Genomic DNA, 18425 nt, shown 5'->3' with positions numbered 1-18425 from the left:
GGGTCCCTCCATGCGCAAGAGCTCCGGACGAGGGGGCGCAGGGATGCTAAGTTGTGAGATAAAAGTTCCTCTGGAAGGAGTGCACCTAAACAGGGTGAGGGTCCAGGCGGCACCTGGATCTCCCTGGCGGCCCCATCTCTCTCTCCTCGGCCCCACAGCCCTGGAGGGAGAGAGGACGTTTGCAGGCCCCGTGCGCAGGGCTGGGTGCTGGGCTGGGTGCAGCCACCAACATGCCATCCTCATGGCTCTCAGAACAGCCTCCACGGCAGGGCGGCGCTGTCCGGGGAGGGCCGATGGGCGCTCGGGGGCTCTCCTTCCCGGGGAGAGCAGAGGCTCAGTGTCACGTCTTCACAGCCCGGGGCGCCCTGCAGGAAGGGGGTCCGTGGGGGTCCCCCAGAAGCTGCGGTGGCCCCAGGGACGGGGCGCTTGGGTCTCTGAGGAGCGGCGGCTGCCACGCCTAGGAGTGGGGGGGCCTGCAGGAGCGACAGCACGCCTTGCTGTAGTACCAGTGGCCGCAGAGGTTCACCTTGATGGCCAGGGCACAATTGGTGCCCGGCTGGTCCTGGCAGCTGTCGTCTGAGGAAGGGACACAGCAGGGGGCGTAGGGCATCAGGAGGCAGCCACAGGCAAAAACTCAACAGGACGGGACCCCCACCTCACCCCACCCCTCCCCACCCCCTCCTCTCCTCAACTTTGGGAGCTGGGTCTGCGCAAGGGCAGCCCAGGTGACAGAGCACCTGTGGACAGATGTGACCCCTCCGTGCTCATTCCCAGGTGCAGGGGCAATGGGCCTCCTGCCCCACTGTGGGCGCCACACTCTATTCTCTGCCACCCCTTTCCTGCTCCCAATCCCTCCCCAGGGAGGTCAGGGATCCTGCCAAGTGGTTTGATCTGTGCACTGGGAAGGGTGATGCCCCGGGGCCAGGATTTGGAGGAGCCACTGATCTCAGCCCAGTGGCCTGAACATCCCCAGGAGGCCCACAGGTGCCCCCTCCATCCATAGGTCCAGAGCAGAGTTCATCACCTGCCCCTGGTGCCCCACTCAGCGCCTGGCACCCTCGTCCATCTTCCAGGTACCCCAGCCAGAGGCCCTACTTCAGCCCCCACCTCCCTGCCTCCCATGTGCCCAGCACAGGGCTGCTCAGGCCGAGACCTGCCAAGATTCCTGTCCCCCGCCATCCACCCTCCCATCTTCTGAAACCAGATGCTCTTTCCAAAGCACAGGTCTCGGCATGGCTCCTGGGGACTCCGAGCCCCGGTCAGGCCTCCCCTGCCGCCTTCCCACTCTCACCTCCCAGTCGGACTGAGCCATTCCAGGGGGAACCCGTGCTCCCCGACATGCGTTGGTCTCCGTAGCCACCAGACCCTCATGGTCACCCCGCGGATGGCTGCTCATCCCTCAGGCCTTGGCTCTGCCTACACCTCGGGAAGCCCCCGGCCCGCCCTCAGCCTCCCCTTCTCACCTGGGGGCTCTGTGGGGCAGGGCTGCAGGTCACAGGCCTGTCTGCCAACGGGCTTCACCAGCGGGTCGCAGCCTCGCACGATGTCGGTCCCCTGGTAGCACTTCACGTCTCGCATCCTCACGCCCACCCCGCAGGTCTTGGTGCACTGATGGGGGAGAGACAGCATGGCCACAGCCCCCGCCTGGCCGGAGGAGGGGGACCCCACCCCACTCACCAGGCTGCTGGCCCTCAACTGGCATGGGACACAGGAAAGGTTCAGGGGACGAGGGGAGGAAAGGGCACTGGCTGGCCATCGGGAGACACTGACGCTCATCCCCCCCATCCCTGCTCAGCTTCCCCATCTGCACAGTGAGGGGGCCCCTCTTCTCTCGACTGTCCCCTCGTGTGGGTCCTTTGGTTCCAGCTTTGCTGAGTCATGCGATGCAGAAGACTCAGGACACATGGGGCCACGGCGGAGGGAGAACACTGGTTTCCCTCTCCAGTAAAAAGCTGTGTTTGTTGTGGGTCCATTAAACATATCTTCCAAAGCCACCCCCCACTGCGGCTCCCCAGTCCAGATGTTCCCCTTGGAAAACCCCACTGAGCTACCCGGAACACCAGGGACAACTGCTGACCCCAGTTACCCCGCCGTCATCCTGCCAGTCTGCCAAGATCCTACAGGCAGTGGCTCCCTCTCACTCCCCCCTGATGTGGGTGACCCCAGATCACCCAGGCACGTCTGGGACCTGAGCCCGGGGTTTCCTGAGGTGTGGGGGGGTGGGAGGCCCCAGCCCTGGGCCCACCCTCCGGTTCTGTTTGCAGAGGCGCAGGGAGAATCGATTAAGACTTAGCGGGGAGGGTCACGCCCCATGCTCCCTCCCAGCTCGGGGGGCTGGCCCAATCTGGAGGCAACAAGAGGCCAGCTTGGCACCAAGCACAGAGGACAATCAGCCTTGCGTGGATGCCCTGTGGAGCCTCTGGCCGTGCCCCCTCTGGAGGGAACACATACAGGACCAGCCCTGGTGTCCAGTCCTCTGCTCCTGGGGAGCAGATGGGACAGCAGGAAGGAACTCTTACGAGCTGGCATCCTGGGGAGGGGCAGCCACAAGGGAAGGAGGTGCTGCCCTGACCAGGGACAAAATGATGGAGGTCCAGACACTCATCGTCCATCCGTGCCGGTCACCCCTCCACACCCGCTGTCATCAGGGCAAGATGGGGATGCCCCTCCTGCAGCACTCTCAAGCTGTGCTTTTGGGGTCCTCCCCTCTTCGGCCCCTGGCACAGCACCCTCACCTAGCAGGTCCTGGTCCCTGCCCCACTGTGGCCCTCTCCTCTTCTGAAGCAATGCACTGTCCAAAGTGCAGGTCTCAGTAGGGCTCCTGGGGGACTGGAGCCTCGGGCAACCTTCACTCTCCTCTCCAGCCCCACCTGACGCCCTTCCCACCCTCACCTCCCAGCTGGGCTCGGCCATTCTGGGGGGACCTTCTCCTTGCACGTGCCTGGCTCTCCGTAGCCCCTAGACCCACTCCTGCCTGATGCCTGCTCATCCTTCACCCCCCACACCTCCTGGGGAAGCCCCTGGCCCACCCTCGGCCTCCCCTTCTCCCAGGGGGCTCCTTTTGTGGGCAGCATGGAATGAATGTGTGTGATTTTGCTCTTGAACGTGTATGTGCTCGGGCGAGAGCAGAGGTCCCCCCTAGGGCGGGTTTCAGCCCTGACACCACCCTGTCTCTCCACTGAGAGCCCTGGGGGGTTAGGGGTTGGAGGTCCCAGCCCCCCCACTCCGAGTTAGGGCAGCACCACGGATTCCTCAGACCCACCCCCACTGCACGGTCTCTTAGAATCTTCACTTGAACTCTTAAATGTGGGCATTTGGCCCTCACCCGCCATAGCAGCTGAGACCACAGAAGCCTCAGGTTTGGGCATCTGAGACACTCTATGGAACACCACAGTCGGTGTCCAGGGCTCCCAGTCCCATGTGACACCCTCTGTCATCTCCTTAGGATTCACAGTTGGCCCATGAGGAAACGGAGGCCAGGGACACAGGAGAGGCCGGGTCACACGGCCTGGCAGCGGCAGCGCTGTGGCCAGGGACCCCTGTGCCCCATGCCCACCTGGGGATGCTCAGAGACCACCCTGGGCCTCTCCACTTGCCTCTCTTGAACGCTTGTGGCTTCACTAGGTGGGGAGGGGACTGAGGGCACAGGAGGGGCGATGCTGCTAAGGAAATAGCGAGGACACGGTGTGGATCAATGAAAACTGCAGTCTGGACAGGACCGCCTCTGTGCTGTAGGAAAGGCTGGGGGTGCTTACAAGCCCCCGGGGCCCTGGAATCACACCAGGAGGCCTCCACGGGAAGGGGGCGGAAAACAGAGGAAGTCAAATGGGCCTGCTTTGCTCTGCCGGAGAACTGGGGTGGGGGGCGTCTGCCACCCTGCCACCCACTCTGTGAGACGACAGCAGCTCCGCCTCTGGCAGGCCAGCCCCGCGTCCCCCGGGGCCCTGCCCTGTCTCATTGGGGCAGGCCGATTCAGGGTGCCCCTTCACTTTGCGGATTCCTCACTCCGCCGGGGACAGTGGACAGACTCAGGCCCCACTGTCTGTGACACCCACCCTCCCAGTAGCTGCAGGACCCGAGCAGGTCAGACAGCTCTCTGAACTTCAGTTTCTTCCTCCATAAAATGGGAACGAGAGCCCCCTCCTCGTGGTCTCATTGGGAGGAGGAAAGGAGACCCCTCCGGCACAGAGCTGGGCCCAGGCCTGCCCACACAGGCCTCGGGGCCCAGGAGGTAAGGGCTCTGCTGTCAGCTGTAGAGGCGAGATCTTGGCTCAGTGAACCCAACAGGTGGAGGCCGAGGACCCCACAGGACCGTGGAGGGGCAGGCCTGTGTCAGGAGAGTCCCTGCCCTTCCTTCTGGCTTCCCTCTGCCCCCAGTTCTCACGTCCTGCCATCTTTCTGCATCCCTAATCCTGTGTCCCTGACTTGACTCTAGCTCCCAGGGCCACGGCCCTATCTGACCCAGCCCCGCACGCCCCCCGTGGTGGGTGTCAGGCACGTGCTGTCAAACACACAGCTGAAAGGCTACAGTGCAAGGCCGGAAGTGACCTGGGCTGAAAAGGCCCAGGGCGAGTACTGCAGGGATCCCAGAGGTGAGATCTGAGAGGGCTTCCTGGAGGAGGTGGCTCTTGCACCAGCTGACTTGAGAAGCTTTCCTGGGACAGCAAGCCCTGGAGGAGGCTGAGGAGGGGGTGTGAGGGCCCTTGGGGCAGGAGGGGAGGGACCGAGGCAGGACCAGAACTGTGGCCTCAGGCAGCCTCAGAGGGGCCCTGCCCGGGTGCTTACCTCAGACCACGGGCTGGTGTACCACTTGAAGCAGGGCCTCTCGAAGCACGTGCTCTCCTCGGGGGGCTTCGTGGCCAGCCCGCACTCAGGGCCGCTGCGCGTCTGCGGCTTCCCATTGGCCAGCTCCATGCACAGGACCAGCCTCTTCTTGACGCCTCGGCCACAGGTGGTGTTGCACTGGGGCCAGGGGACAGACGAGGCCGGGTCAGAGGCCAGAGGCCAGGAGCAGCAGAACAGAGCCCGCGGCGACTCCGATGATAATGGCTTGGTCAATAGCAATTGGGTGAAAACACTTAGATCGGGAGCAAACTGGCTGAGAACTCTTTGGTCGATAACCATTTGGCCCAAAATGGATTTGATCAAAGCAATTTAGCAGAAAACCATCTGTTTTGAAACAAAATGGTTAATGACAATTTGGCCCAAAATGACTTGGCTAACAGTGATCTGCCTGAAACAACTGGTTGGAAGCAGTCTGGTTGAGAACAATTCCCCTGAGACCACCAACTGGTGACCATGCCGGGTCAGCAGGGAAGACAGGCGGCATGAGAACAGACGGTTGCACAGGACCTCTGGGCCGAAAACAAGCACAGCGGAATGACCCCTGCCCCCGGTTTTCCACATAGCAGGATGCGGGGGGAGGGGGGGGTTGGGGGGGTTGGGGGGAGAGGCAATACCAACTCTGCACGCATCATGGAGCATTTGCCTGTTGAGATTCAAGACGTTGTAAGGTGTTTTCCTACCTTCTGGGCTTTTTCTATTTCGAGTTAATTTTTAGTAAATTGTGCCATCATAATTTGCAATTAATTCTCATTTTGACCAATCTGTCATTCCGGCCGCCTGGCTCTCTCAGCCAAATGCTCTCCCAGACAGACGGGGGCCCTGCACAGGCTCGGGGCACTCACCCGCTCCCAGTCCTGGGCCAGCCAGTGGGCTGGGCAGTTTTTGTCCCCGCAGGGGTGGATGGCCAGAGGCTTGGTCTCCATCTGGCACTGAGACTCGGGCACCACCCGTCCGTCGCTGGTCTTGCAGTACACGTGTCTGATCATGCGGCCCTGCCCGCAGCTTCCACTGCACTGCAGGGGGACGCCCGGGGTTAGAGGCAGGGCCCTCTCCCAGCTCTCCCCGAGGTCATTCCTCAGAGAGGAATGGCTCCCCACCCTGCAGCACGGAGGAGCAGTTACCATGGTAACCACTTTTTAAATAACATTTTCTATTCTAATTACAGAAACACTGCATCCTCAATGAAAACACACACAGAGGAAAACACACGTAAACACCCAAAAAAGGCCATTTGTGCACCCAGAACCCAGAGGGGACCTTGGTGAGCATCTGAGTGTCTCTTCCCAGCGAGAGACACAGAGACAGACACAGAGAGGTTCTAAAAGGGGATCATGATGTGGCCACTTGTTTTGGACAAAGGTCTTGATTCTCCATAATAACGGAGGAGAAAGGTCACCTCTTCCTCCACATCCTCGCTCCAGAAAAATGGGGAGACTGAGGCACAGCAAGGTGAAGTGTCTGGACCCAGTCTCAGTAGTCTCACGCCCTGGCCACCCCTCGAAGCCCGCACCCGGGGCCCTGCCCTCACCGGCCCCCAGTCGGAGACGGTCCACTGGCGGTCGCAGGGGGGGCCTGTGCAGTCCTTCTCCCCAACGGGCCGGGTGTTGGGGTCACACAGCTTCTCATCCTCCGAGCAGCGGATGTCCCTGGTCACCATGCTGCGCTCCCCACACTTGGCCGTGCACTGCGAGGAAGCCGGGTGCGGAGGGGGTCAGGTCTGCCCCAGAGGCGCCGGACCCTGAGCGCACGAGGCCCACACCCCCGCTCGCTTGTGCCCACGCTCACCTCGGACCACTCGGACATTTCCCACTGGGGCCCGCAGGCCGGGTTCCGGCACGTCTTGCGCTCCTCAGGCCGCACGGCCTCGGCCGCCTCGCACAGGTCGCTGTACACCGAGCTGTCGAAGCCGGGCGACAGCATCTTCCAGCAGCGCACGATGCGGAACTGGTAGCCCTCGCCACAGGTGCGCGAGCACTCGCTCCAGCTGCTGGTCTCCCACCTGCCTCGGGAGGGCGGCCGGCCTTCAGCGACCCCCACCTTCCTTCCCGATGCACCTGCACCCCCCAAAGAGAATGCTCCCCTCCCTCCCTCCCCGTGTGGTCTGATCACAACGGGCTAAGCTGCACACGAGGCCCCACAGCGGAGGCTGCTGCTGTGACCACCCGCAGCTCTCCAGGAAAGACCACCAGGGGGGTGGCTGCGCACCGACAGCTCGCTGGTGCCCAGAGCCTGCGCTGGGCCTGCCTGCCCAGGAACCGGGCCGCCTCCACCTGAGCTCACCTTCAGACCCCCCGCCTGGTCTTCCAGCCTCTCTGGGAGCCGGGGCCCAGGGCTTCTTCACTCGCGCTGTTCCCTCCTCTGGAGTGCACTCCCCTCCTGCTGCTGCCCGCCCTCTTCCTCCAACTTGGGATCACGCCCCAGTGTCCAGAGCCCTAGCCCTGCCACAGGGACTCTGAGGGGAAGGGCAGGCCCCCAGAGCCACATACCCAGCTTCTCAGAAAGGAGCAAATGGGCAGGGAGCAGAGGCCCCGGATGGAGCAAGAGGCCCTGGATGAAGCAGAGCCTCTCTCCCTCTCTCTCTCTCTCTCTCACCCTCTTCCCATGGAACAGACCCTCCCCCCCCAGATGGAGCAGCCTTGGATGGAGCAGAAGCCCCGGATGGAGCTGTGTTGGGGAACAGGACAGGCGGGCTTGGCCTCCCAGGAGAGATTGCTCCTCCCCCCTTGGGCTCCTCTGGGGACCCTGCACCAGTTCCTGCCCTGATTGTGACAGGGAAGAGGACATGCTTAGGGCTCGGTCTCTGACCGTCTGTGAGGCAGGACAGTAGGCCTGGGGGCTAGAAAGATAGGGCCTCCCCCTGCATCTTGGGACAACCAGTCAGCTTGGAATTTTGGGAATAATCCCTTTTGGCTCATTAAAATCCTAGATGCTCCAAGCAGACCTGGGGGCAAAGCTGTCACCCTAATACAGAATCATGTTCACAATGGGTTCTTAGCCTGCAGTGGAAGGCATTGACTGAGCACCGACAGTGTGCAAGGCGCAGTGACATACTGCAAAGCATGGGAAGTCGCAGAGGACTCTGGCAGGCGAGGCCAGTACCCCCACTCTCCGCAGGCCCCCCAAAGCCCCACCGTGCTCCCTTGGGCTGAGGCAAAGCAGAGCCACAGCTCCCCACACACACACACTGCCTGGGGCCCTGGGTGGCAGGTACCTGGGCTGGCACTCTCTCCCAGCACAGAATTCCTGGACGGGCTCGGGACGGGTCAGGGCGTCGCAGTAGCTGTCGTCCACCTCGATGCCGTCATAGCGGACACACATGGCGTAGGTTGACATGACCCCTGGGTTCAGGACAAGGGAAGGGCCCATGAGCCACACGCGAGCACCTTCAAGACCAGCAGACAGGCTATGTGACCACAGGCAAGTCACCCGACCTGTCAGAGCCCAGCTTCCTGGTTTAAGTCAGATATGATGACAGTAGCCAGCTTACGGGACTGTGGGCAGAGCTCAGTGAGGACAGCTCTGTGGCTCTGAACTGTCCCCTTGCCCACGTCCCAGGGTCTGACCTCTTCTCTGTGCACTTCTACCCCCAACCCCACTCCATCCAGCCCAGGCTGGGCACACAGTTCACAAACCCTGGGCTTTGAATAAACTCAAATTAGCCCTTAGGGAGGCAGAGAGCAAATATAGCCAGGTGTCGCTAATTTTCAGTCATTCAACAACTACCCATCTATAGGTTGGTGAGTGGTGGGTGGGTGGATGGATGGATGGATGGATGGGTGGTAGATGGATGGGTGGGTGGATGGGTGAATGGATGGATGGATGGATGGGTGGGTAGGTGGGTAGGTGGGTAGGTGGATAGACAGATGGATGAGTGGATGAATGGATAGTGGATGGGTGAATGGGTGGATGGATGGGTGTGTGGGTGAAAGGATGGATGGGTGGATATGGGTGGAAAGTCTAACCCTTCCAGCCCCCAGCCTCCTCAGATGTTATATGAGATCTTCAGACCCTCCCTGCCCTCCTGTGGCATGCCCCGGTCCTTTTCAAACACCCTCTTGAACTTTCTTTAATCATTATTGTGTGTGTTTCCCTTTCTGGCTCCCCAGTCCTCTGTACAGCCCATCAGGGGGTGTACGTAAAGGGACAGCCCTCGCCTAGTATTGTTAACTCCTTGAGCCCACCTCTGCCTTCAACTTCTCTGGTCCTCCTCCCCCTGCACCCCTGTGCCCAGCACTGAGCTGACACACAGGCCAAAGTCGCTAAACAGTGGGTGGGTCCCTGCCAAGGAGCCAGGATGACTCAGGGAGAGTTGTCAGCATTGGTGAAGGCCCGGGGTGGGGTTAGGGTTTGTTGTTGTTACTGTTGTGTGTGTGCGTATGTGAGAGAGAGAGGGACCCAACCTTCCGGAATCTTGCCAATAATGGAACCCTCCTTGTGGGGGTTGCCAGTCCCCAGGAGGAAATCAATTTCCCCAGAGTGGAGAGCCCCAGCCACCTCACTCTCCCACGCCAGTGGCGCGTGTCTGAAAGCCAGCAGCTCCTGCCTCTCCAAGCCCCAGCCCTGGACTGAACGAAACAGCCTGGGAAGCAGCCCACATGGGGATTTTTCCTTTTTTCCGTAAAGGACCCGCCAGGCTGCAATCACTGGGTCCTCTCTGCCAGCGCCGGGCTGTGTAGTCTTCAGCCCTCTCTGAGGGGGAGGCTGGCTTCCTGGCCAGCCCTGCGCAGAATGTTCCAGGCCTCAGAGACACCAGCTCTGGGGCCCAGGGAGGTCCGGGGTTGGGGACTTGCAGAGCCTTGCCAAGTGCCTGATTATTCACGCACTCCTCGTCATCCAGTGGAAACACTGCAGGTCCTAATCGAGAGAGACTGGAATTCACGTCCCTGCTCAGTCTCTGCCTGGTGGGGTGACATGAATGTCATCAGACTCCCTAGGCCCCAGCTTGCTCATCCCCCAAACTGGAGCTCCCCAGAGATGCTGGGAGAGTCACAACAGCAAGTCTCTGGACACTTTCTGCAGGACATCAGTCTTGAGCACAGTCCTTCTCGAACCTTCTTAGACAGGGAGCCCTTCCTTTAAGGGAAGTGAGCCGGGAGCCCCAGGACATGAGACAAACGGGACCGGCTCACTCGCTCGTGGGAAGATGAGGCTGAGGGTCCCCTGGCTCCACTCCCCTCACCCCTGTGCCCCGGCAGCGCCAAGCAATGGTTGGAAATCATTGTTTGAGACGAGCTGAGAGTCCAGATCAATTCACCTGCATTTCTACTGCTCCAAAAAGTGTCTTTAAGGAACAAAAAGAGGACCCCTGATCTGGCTGATGTTTGGGGTCAGGAGATTGCCGCATTGTCCAACAGCCTCCACATGAGTTCCTGGCAAGGCAGAGGCAGGGCGGGCCCTGCTGTGTGCCGAAGACACTGCTGGATATTTTCACCAATGCCATGTGCCACAGAAGGTTTGTAACCCCCACCACCACCCCAGCCTGGACTCGGTGCCCCATAAAATGGGATTTTGAGAGTAGCCGGCCAGTCGTGAGCATCGAATGCAAGTATGCGGGAGGTGGTGGCCGATAGCCGTTCTGCAGGGACCCGACTCTGCCATTTCTCCCCAGTGCCACTTGGGCCCAGCGTGGTGCCTCTGCGGTGATGGGGCACTCACTCTCTGGTGGCTCATTCCCCTCCTGGACAGCCTCATCTAACAGAGTGCTCTTCCTTGTAGCAGGGCCCAAATCTGTCTTTCTTATTTCCTTCCTTCTTTCTTCCTACTTTGCACCTTGGGCCACACAGGACAGCTCCAGCCCATCCCCATGCCTGGTCACTCTCTTGGTGCTGAGAGATGGTGCTGGGTCCTCCCTGGGGACTGTCTTCCACCTCCGGCCAGGCAGCAGGTCCCTCACCACCACGCTGCCTCGCCCTGGAGGTATCTCAAATGACGTCACCTCACCAGGCAGCCACATGTCAGAGAGGAAAGGAAGATGCTCCCAGACGTGTGTTCTGTGACAATCTCAGCACACAGAGAGTCTGGGGGAAGATTTCGGGGCTCTCAATTCAGAACAGGTCCGTGCCTACTGGGACAGGCTCTGGCAAAGCAGACTGCCCCAACAACCCGCCACCACGCTCAGCCCCCTCCGGGCCAGCCCCGTGAGGAGGCTCACGCTGTTCACTCCCAAGACCAGTGGCTCAGCTGCTCCTGGGAGCCCTGCAGGCCTCAGCCTGTGTTAGGTGGTGGCAGTGGCAGCCACAGGGACAGCGCCCACGTGTTGAGCTCTGGCCATGACAGCTCACTTCTTGTTTCACGTCCATCCCCACAACCACCTTTGGAGAGATGTGTGTTCCGTTTCACAGGTAGAAAATTGAGGCTTGGAGAGATTAAGCAGTTTGCCAAGGGCACATGGTGTGCTGGACCAGAAAGCGCATCTTAAGTGCTCACCACACACCTCACAAAGCTTGCCTTGTGCCCTGCAGGGGGGCAAACTCAGCGTGTCCCATGCCCTGCTCAGGGGGGGCTCTTGTAGCAGAAGGAGGTGCCCCAGATTCCCGCCCAAGGGGGAGGTAAGCGTGAGCAGAACAGAAGGACCCTTAGTCTGTTCAGAGCCCAGCAGGGCCACCTCCTCCTCCTCCCTCAGCCCCCTCTTCTGAGATGCCAACCAGACTACCCGCTGCCCAAGGTCCAGTCAGTGGCTTGCCTCATGCTCCTCACTGGCCAGAGACTTCTGGAGCATCCAAAGCTCTGGCCAGTTGTTGGGGGGTGGGGGGTGCCGGGGCCGGGTGGGGAGCATCGTACATTTGAGTGGCACATCCAGGTGTATCCAAACCCAAACACGAAGTCCCAAGTACAGACGAGGCGACACTCAGGGTCTCCTTACACCATTTGCCCCTGGGGCCTGGCGCTGGGTCTGACCTCTGAGCTGGTACCAGCCCCAGGGCCAGGAACCAGAGCTGGCAGCAGACGGAGCCGCAGCCCCCAGTGGATGCAGCCAGCGTCTAAGGGTGGTGGTGGCCAACCATGTGGGCAGACAGACGTGGTCTCAAATCCTTGCTCAGCACTTAGTAATTACATGTGTCTGTCTGTCAGGTGCCACCAAGCGGTCTCCATTCCCCTCCCATCTCCTCCCCAGTGAGGTCCTAGAATCCAACCCATTCCCTCCACCATAGACTGCGTGGGTCTACCTCTCCCTTCCTATGTTTGCTGTAAACAAAAGCCAAATCCTCAGGGCCGGCCCCATGGCCTAGTGGTTAAGTTTGGCGTGCTCTGCTTCAGCGGCCTGGGTTTGGTTCCTGGGCACGGACCTACACCACTTGTCAGTGGCCATGCTGTGGCAGCGACCCACATACAAAATAGAGGAAGATTGGCACAGGTGTTAGCTCAGGGCGAATCTTCCTCAGCAAAAAAAAAAAAAAGAAGTCAAATCCTCACCACCTGAGATTTCTTACTTTTAACCAAAAGGATATTTGCTCTAACAAGATATGATGGCTAGCAACGGACAAGGGAACATTTGGGGGCCTGCAGAGCACCCAGGAGGCCGGACTGTTCGTGGTCCAGCAGGACGTCAGCGCAAGGACGCCCCAACTCCTGTCACGCCGCGCTCCCTCCCAGGCCGGGAATCACTAGACGAGCCCCCAGGGGTGGTCTGGGGCTCCGTGGAGGCGGGCTCAGTGGGCGCTGCCTGTGGGCAGCCCGTGACCCCGTGGTCGGTACCTGTGGTGCAGGTAGCGCTGCACGGCTCGTGGGACGACAGCTTCCACCGGTACATGTCCGCCGGGCTCACGCCTTGCTTGCGCACCTTGGGCCTGGTCCTGGAAGCGCACAGCAGAGAAGGAGGTGAGCAGCCTCGGGGCTCCCTGGTGGGCGTGAGTTTTCAGTGGAGCGCGAGCTCTCGTCGATGGAGGGCGTGCACTTTGTGGAACAGCATACCTGTCCCAAGCCCCAGCAGAACCCCCGCCTGTTGGGGTCAGAGCGCCACTGCCTGCAGTGGACAGCACGGGAGGGGCACCCACAGGGAGGCGCGGATACGGAACGGACATGCGCATTTTTCCCACCTCAATGCCTCAGCCCGCACACTGCGTTGCAGCTGTCAAAGCTGCCTCTGGGGGGCAGGGGGTGAAGAATTCGGGGCTCACCAACATCATAATCACTCCCTCCACACACACAGGCTTCACAGTGTTACCTTCTAGCACGGGCAGGTGGATTCCTTCTCTCCACCCCATCCCTCCCTAGGAAGGGACCTCAGAAAGCACTTATGTGCTGAGAATGTGCCAGAATTCTCTCCTGCTGCCTCCCTCAGCTGGGATTCTGATTCAATGGGGACACTCGCCATCCGGCCTCCAATTATCAAAACAGAAAGCTTAGCTACAGACGGGGGAGTGGCCGCGTCCCCTCCAGACGCCTCTGCCCAGGTCTGCGATGGCTGCTGTGCAAGGAGAAAGGCATGCTGGGTCCCCGCCAGCGGCCAGCCAGGATTCTTGGCCGGAACTCGGGCGGCCGAAGCCAACAATTGTTGGGACTGTTTGCTTCTTTGAACCACTTGGTGTGCTGGGCCCAACCTCCAGAGCCAATGTGCAGGCTTGTTTTGACTCAGCAGGGGTGGAGGGGATGGCACAGGCCTTTGCTCTGAGATGCAGGCTGCTTGAATGTGGGCCACAGGGTCCTGCAGCCCTCAGGGCCAGGGAAGGGGACCAGGTGCGATGGCCCAGCTGATGGCACATCATTCAGGCCTCTACTTCCCTCTTCCACGGGCCCCGCAGCAGGCCCCGTTGCCCAGCTCCACTTCCCTTCGGGCCCGGAGGGGCTGGCCGCAGACCTCTGGAGCTCACACCCTGTCACAGGGCTTAAGTTTGGACACATCCCCAGGTCCTTTCCTTGGGACCTTCTGTCCCCTCATGGTCAGCCTTAGATGAGGGCTATAGGGCATACATGCTAAAAGGCTTTCCAGTCGATTCTGTGATAGAGACTCTGGTTTGGATTCAACGAGGAGCTCACAGTTTGTTAGTTGGTCCGACTTCTGGGATTCCACGTGTCGGTGAGAGCCACCTTTGCACTGACTGTTGCCTGGACATTGCCCATCATGTTCTGAGAACCAGGAAATCATCTACCCTTGGACCTGAAGTAATGAACTGACTGATGTGGCTACATAAACCCAGGGAGGGGGAGGGACGTGGGGGGACAAAGGAGAAGGAGGATGGGCGGTGAGCTGGTGACTGGTGTCACGGCTATTCAAAGCCTGCTGGGACCCCTCACGTGGTAGCTTCACAAGTAGAAGCCTGCCCCAGCCTTTTACAGATTTCAGGGGGAAGGGGAAGGTCCCCCCTCCCTCCTCCTTAAAAATGAGAGGAAGCTTTAAAATGGGCCCCCAAGTCCCTGTCATCTCAAACTAAGGACCCGTGGAAACCTGGGAGAGCACCCAGCTCCCATGAGCAAGGCCTCTGGGGAGGAAGATGGATCCCTGATGCTTGACCGGAAAACACTGGGCTGTGCTGATTGGGTCCCCCACCCTCCTTTCAGCAGCTCTAAATTCCCCCCGAGAACAAAAAGAGATGAAAAGATCCAACCCATTCCCCGCCACCCCACCCATGGAGAAACTGCACCATCTTTATCTAATTACACACTCCGAGCGCCAGCAGGCAGCGTGACTCACCCCTGACTCCAGGGAGAGCAGGCTCGGTTCAAAATAACCCTTCAGATTTTAAGCACAAAAGGTATTTCTGGAGGGGCTGCCCACACGTCAGTCTGAGCACCAGCACATACCGCGCACAGCATATGCAACTCATGAAACAACGCCGCATATATTTGCACAACAGTGCATTGCCTAACAGGTTCTGTTCTTAGAAGTAGCGTGGGGAGAAAGACACCCAGGAAATCGCTGAACCACCAACCCTTCACCCGCCTCCATCTGGAAGGAAGAGAGTGCCCCTCTCAGCCAAGAGAGGCAGAATTGCTAGACTGGTGACGGCTGGGATTCCAAATCGAGTGTCCCCACGGCCCTTTGCCCAGCGGCCAGGCGAGCACAGGCTGATACAATCCTCGGTCAGCCGGGCAGGAGAGGCTCTGCAATGACCGTGTTTGTTTATAAATGACCCAGAAAGCCTCTTTGCTTTCCTTCCCCTCTGGGCTGGGAGAGGGACCCTGCGTCTCTGTGTCTCAGACGCTTGTTCCCAGCGTCTGCGTCTGGTGACTGGGGGCCTCCCCTGATTGTTTGAGTCTGTTCTAAGATGAAAATAACCTTTCCTTTCTGGGCTGCCCCTTTGATTTCGCCCTCTCTCCCAGCAGACACGACTTCCTGTGTTTGGACAGCTCACTGCCACGGGGCTATTTTGGCCTGGAGTCGTCCCCCGCCCCCCACCCCCACCCCCCGCAGCCTCCCTCAGCCCTTTATCTCAAAAGACCATCTTTGGTCTCTACTTGGCAGCCTCCTTTGATGGCAGCCCGGTGGGGGAGCCGCCCCATCTCACAAAGTGGGGATTTTCGGAGTGCTGACAATCGATTGTATTGATTCCTGCTTCCCTGACAGGTGCTGGAAACCCACTATCCTGTGGGGCTGAGGGGGTGGGGGAAGATTCCACTGGGATGGGGCAGGAGAGACTCTTCAAAATGTGGGTTAGAATCCAAAAGCTCCTGCCATGACCTGGCCTGGGAATCCTTGAATACCTGAGCTGGCAGGCCCCGAGGCACTCTGGCAAGCCCCTCCATTAAGGATGAGGAAACCGAGGCCCAGAGAGGTCATGGCGGGCAGAGTTGGGACGCTGACCCACGTCTCCCCAGGCTCCCTCCTGCACTTGCCACAGCAGCACACAGCCTCCAGCATTTTCTGTGCCCTGAGCCAAATTAAACAGCGGGTCCTCGGTGCCACCCCGATAAACCTATTTAGAGAGGGGCTCTGAGCGTCAGATAGCTGGCCTTCTCCAGCACCCAGGTCGTGGGGCCTGGAAGACTCCCTCCCCAACCCTGGAGGCTCGGTGTTTTACTGACGGTTTCTATTCACTGAGTCCTCACTAGGTGTTTCACAAACCGGAGAGAATTTAATCCTCCAGACAGTCCCGGGGCCAGAGGAGTCCAGGCTGAAGACGCAGAGACCAGGCTGGGAGCCTTAAGCAACTGGCCTGGGTCACACAGACAAGTGCTGGCTGATTCTGAACCCTGGCGCTTTGCCCATGAGCTCCCCTCTCAGACCCTGCACCCCAAAGCAAAGCCCGTCGTTCCCTTCCAGCCACTGGGCCCCACGCCCTGCAAGCTTTTGGGCCCCGGGGTCGGGGTGAGCAGATGGCCCTGTGGGAAGAAGGGCAGCCCTAGAGGCTCCAGAGTTCCCACTCCATCCACATTTGCAAAGAATTCCACCCAGAGCCCGTCAGAAATGCCTGGGATGTGCCCCACAAGCTCTAGGGCCCGGGCTATCTTATGTGAGCCGGGGGCCTCAGAAAACAGCTTGAGAAAAGGGGCAGGCACCCTCCTGTGGCCCTTGTGGCTCATGGGGGGCAAGTTTCACTGTGCTTGTCCCCTGGGGAAGGGTGAGAGGGTCGCCCCAACCACATCGCCTCGAGTGAACCCCAAATCTTCCAAACCCAGTCCCCCGAGATCCCGAGGACACCCACCTCTGCACCCTCAGCCCGGGCTGGGGCTCAATTCGGGCTTGTTGTCTAAAGTCAGGGTTTTGGGTGGGTCCTCAGAAAACCAGATGAAACAAACCCCAGTGGGCCCGTTCCTGCCTCCAATCCCCGCCTACCACCAGTGGCCGCAGAGCCCGGCTCCATCTGGTCCAATCAGCCTCGCTGCCCAGTGAGCTTCTGGGGAATAGCGCAGGGATCCTTCAGGGTGGTCATTGCCAGCTCAGGTGGCTTGTCACCAGGGATTGTCCTCTAGTGGGGATGGAGGCTCCTGGCCTCAGGGCCCTCCAGGATTGCCTTGACTCCCCAGGCATCATCAACTGTCATTGTCTGGGTGTCCCAAGGTGTCATTGCCTGGGTGTCCCCAGGGGTGGCTGTCCAGGCATCCCCAGCTGTGACTGCCCAGGTGTCCCCATGTGTGTCCTTGGTTCTGGGGGCCTGGCCCCAGGTGGACTCTCACAAGCCCATCCCAGAGGCAGCTCCGGCCCCCACAGCAGAAGGCTTTGTTCCTATTGCCTGATTCCAGGGTCTGGCCCCTGGCTAAGGAAGCCACTGGACCCTTCCCCAGTCTCCTCTCTGGACTGCAGTGACGGTTGGTGGCCTAGGGCATCCACCTCGTGTTCAGTGGCCTTGTGTGCAATGATCGTCCAGACTGAGAACCCAGGGACCCCAGACCCTCGGGCTCTGTGACCCTGAGTCCATCACTTCCCCTCTCTGAGCCCTAATAACCGTCCCTATACCACAGGTGGCTGTGACAAGTCAACGTTTCTAAGCACATAGGATGCTCAGCCCCTAGCTGGGCTCATGCTGGGCACTCAGAACTGTTAGCCTCCTCTTCCCCTCTCCCAGGTCAGAGCTTCACATGGGCCCTTGGCACGGCTTTAACTCAGGGGCCTAACTTGCAGGAAGAACACATAAAACCCAGGCCTCCTGCCCAGCTCCATGGGCTGGAGTGGCCCTCTCCCACTTCCCTCTGGTCCTTCCGGTCAGACCCTGTGGTGAGGCCTCACCTGCTGGGCGGCACCCCAGCGGCCCCTGGGCAGGGCAGGGACACACGTCCTACCTGGCCTTGTGAGTCCTGTTCCCCGGCGCGGTGGGGAGGCTGGCGCTGACGTTGGGGAAGGGGGCCTCGGAGGAGGTGTTGGCCACCCTGTCGCTGCTCAGCTCCAGGTGGGACCCGTTGAGCAGGTAAGCGCCCGCTCCCTCGCTCTCCTCGTAGTCCACGTAGAAGGTCTCGGCCGGGGAGCTCCTCGGGACGCCCTGCGCAAAGATGCTGTTGACAGTCTCGTTGAGGGCGGGCTCCTTGGAGTCGGAGCCTGCGCCCAGGAGCTGGTCGGAGATGGCGTTGGCGGAGAGGAGCTCCTGGGAGGTGAAACGGGCGTCGGCCTCTTGGTCCTCCTTGTCCCCCATAAGAGCCGTCCCGGTGGTGTTGCCGTCTGCAAGGGAGACAGGTGGCTCAACCTCAAGTGGTCCCTCGAGTGGGGGGCAAGGGCTGCCCTGGGGGGGGCCCGGACCAGTGGGGCTGAAGCAAAGAGCTGAGGCTGGAAGCTCCCTGAGGCAGGTTTCTGCCCAATGGAAGCACAGGGATCATCAAGGGGAGGCGCGCAGGCTGGCCTGGACAATCTCTTGTGAGGGAGTCCACTTGACCTCAGCAGTGGGTTGAATGGGGCTCCCCCCAAATTCATGTCTGCCCTGAACCTCAGCATGTGAGCTTATTTGAAAATAGGGTCCTCAATGATGTAATTAGTTAAGTGTCTTAAGATAAGATCATCATGGAGTTAGGGTGGGACCTACATCCAATAACCGATGTCTTTAAAAGAAGAGGAGGGGACACACAGACACAGAGGAGAGGCCATGTGAGGACAGAGCAGAGACTGGAGGGCTGCTGCCCCAAGCCAAGGAACACCCAGAGCCACCAGGAGCTGGGAGAGGTAGGAAGGACCCTCCCCTAGAGCCTCTGCGGGGAGCACAGCCCTGCCGACACCC

General features: G+C 60.2%; 1 protein-coding gene across 1 annotated transcript in view; it reads right to left on the bottom strand.

The window, feature by feature from the left end:
* Nucleotides 1–426: 426 nt before the first annotated feature.
* ADAMTSL2 (ADAMTS like 2) overlaps nucleotides 427–18425 on the bottom strand; it is a 38077-nt gene continuing 20078 nt past the window's right edge. Inside the window, exons 11-19 of the mRNA XM_058524795.1 lie at nucleotides 17503–17875; nucleotides 12541–12638; nucleotides 8057–8183; nucleotides 6631–6844; nucleotides 6374–6529; nucleotides 5688–5858; nucleotides 4786–4962; nucleotides 1464–1608; nucleotides 427–576 (exon numbers count right to left, since the gene is read on the bottom strand). Of these exons, the coding sequence (XP_058380778.1) occupies nucleotides 458–576; nucleotides 1464–1608; nucleotides 4786–4962; nucleotides 5688–5858; nucleotides 6374–6529; nucleotides 6631–6844; nucleotides 8057–8183; nucleotides 12541–12638; nucleotides 17503–17875 (1580 nt within the window). The 3' untranslated portion in view covers nucleotides 427–457. The remainder of the gene's footprint in view (nucleotides 577–1463; nucleotides 1609–4785; nucleotides 4963–5687; nucleotides 5859–6373; nucleotides 6530–6630; nucleotides 6845–8056; nucleotides 8184–12540; nucleotides 12639–17502; nucleotides 17876–18425) is intronic.

This window comes from Diceros bicornis, chromosome 28 (genome assembly GCF_020826845.1).
Source record: "Diceros bicornis minor isolate mBicDic1 chromosome 28, mDicBic1.mat.cur, whole genome shotgun sequence".
Classification (NCBI taxonomy): Eukaryota; Metazoa; Chordata; class Mammalia; order Perissodactyla; family Rhinocerotidae; genus Diceros; species Diceros bicornis.
This window is presented reverse-complemented; position numbering and strand designations above follow the sequence as displayed.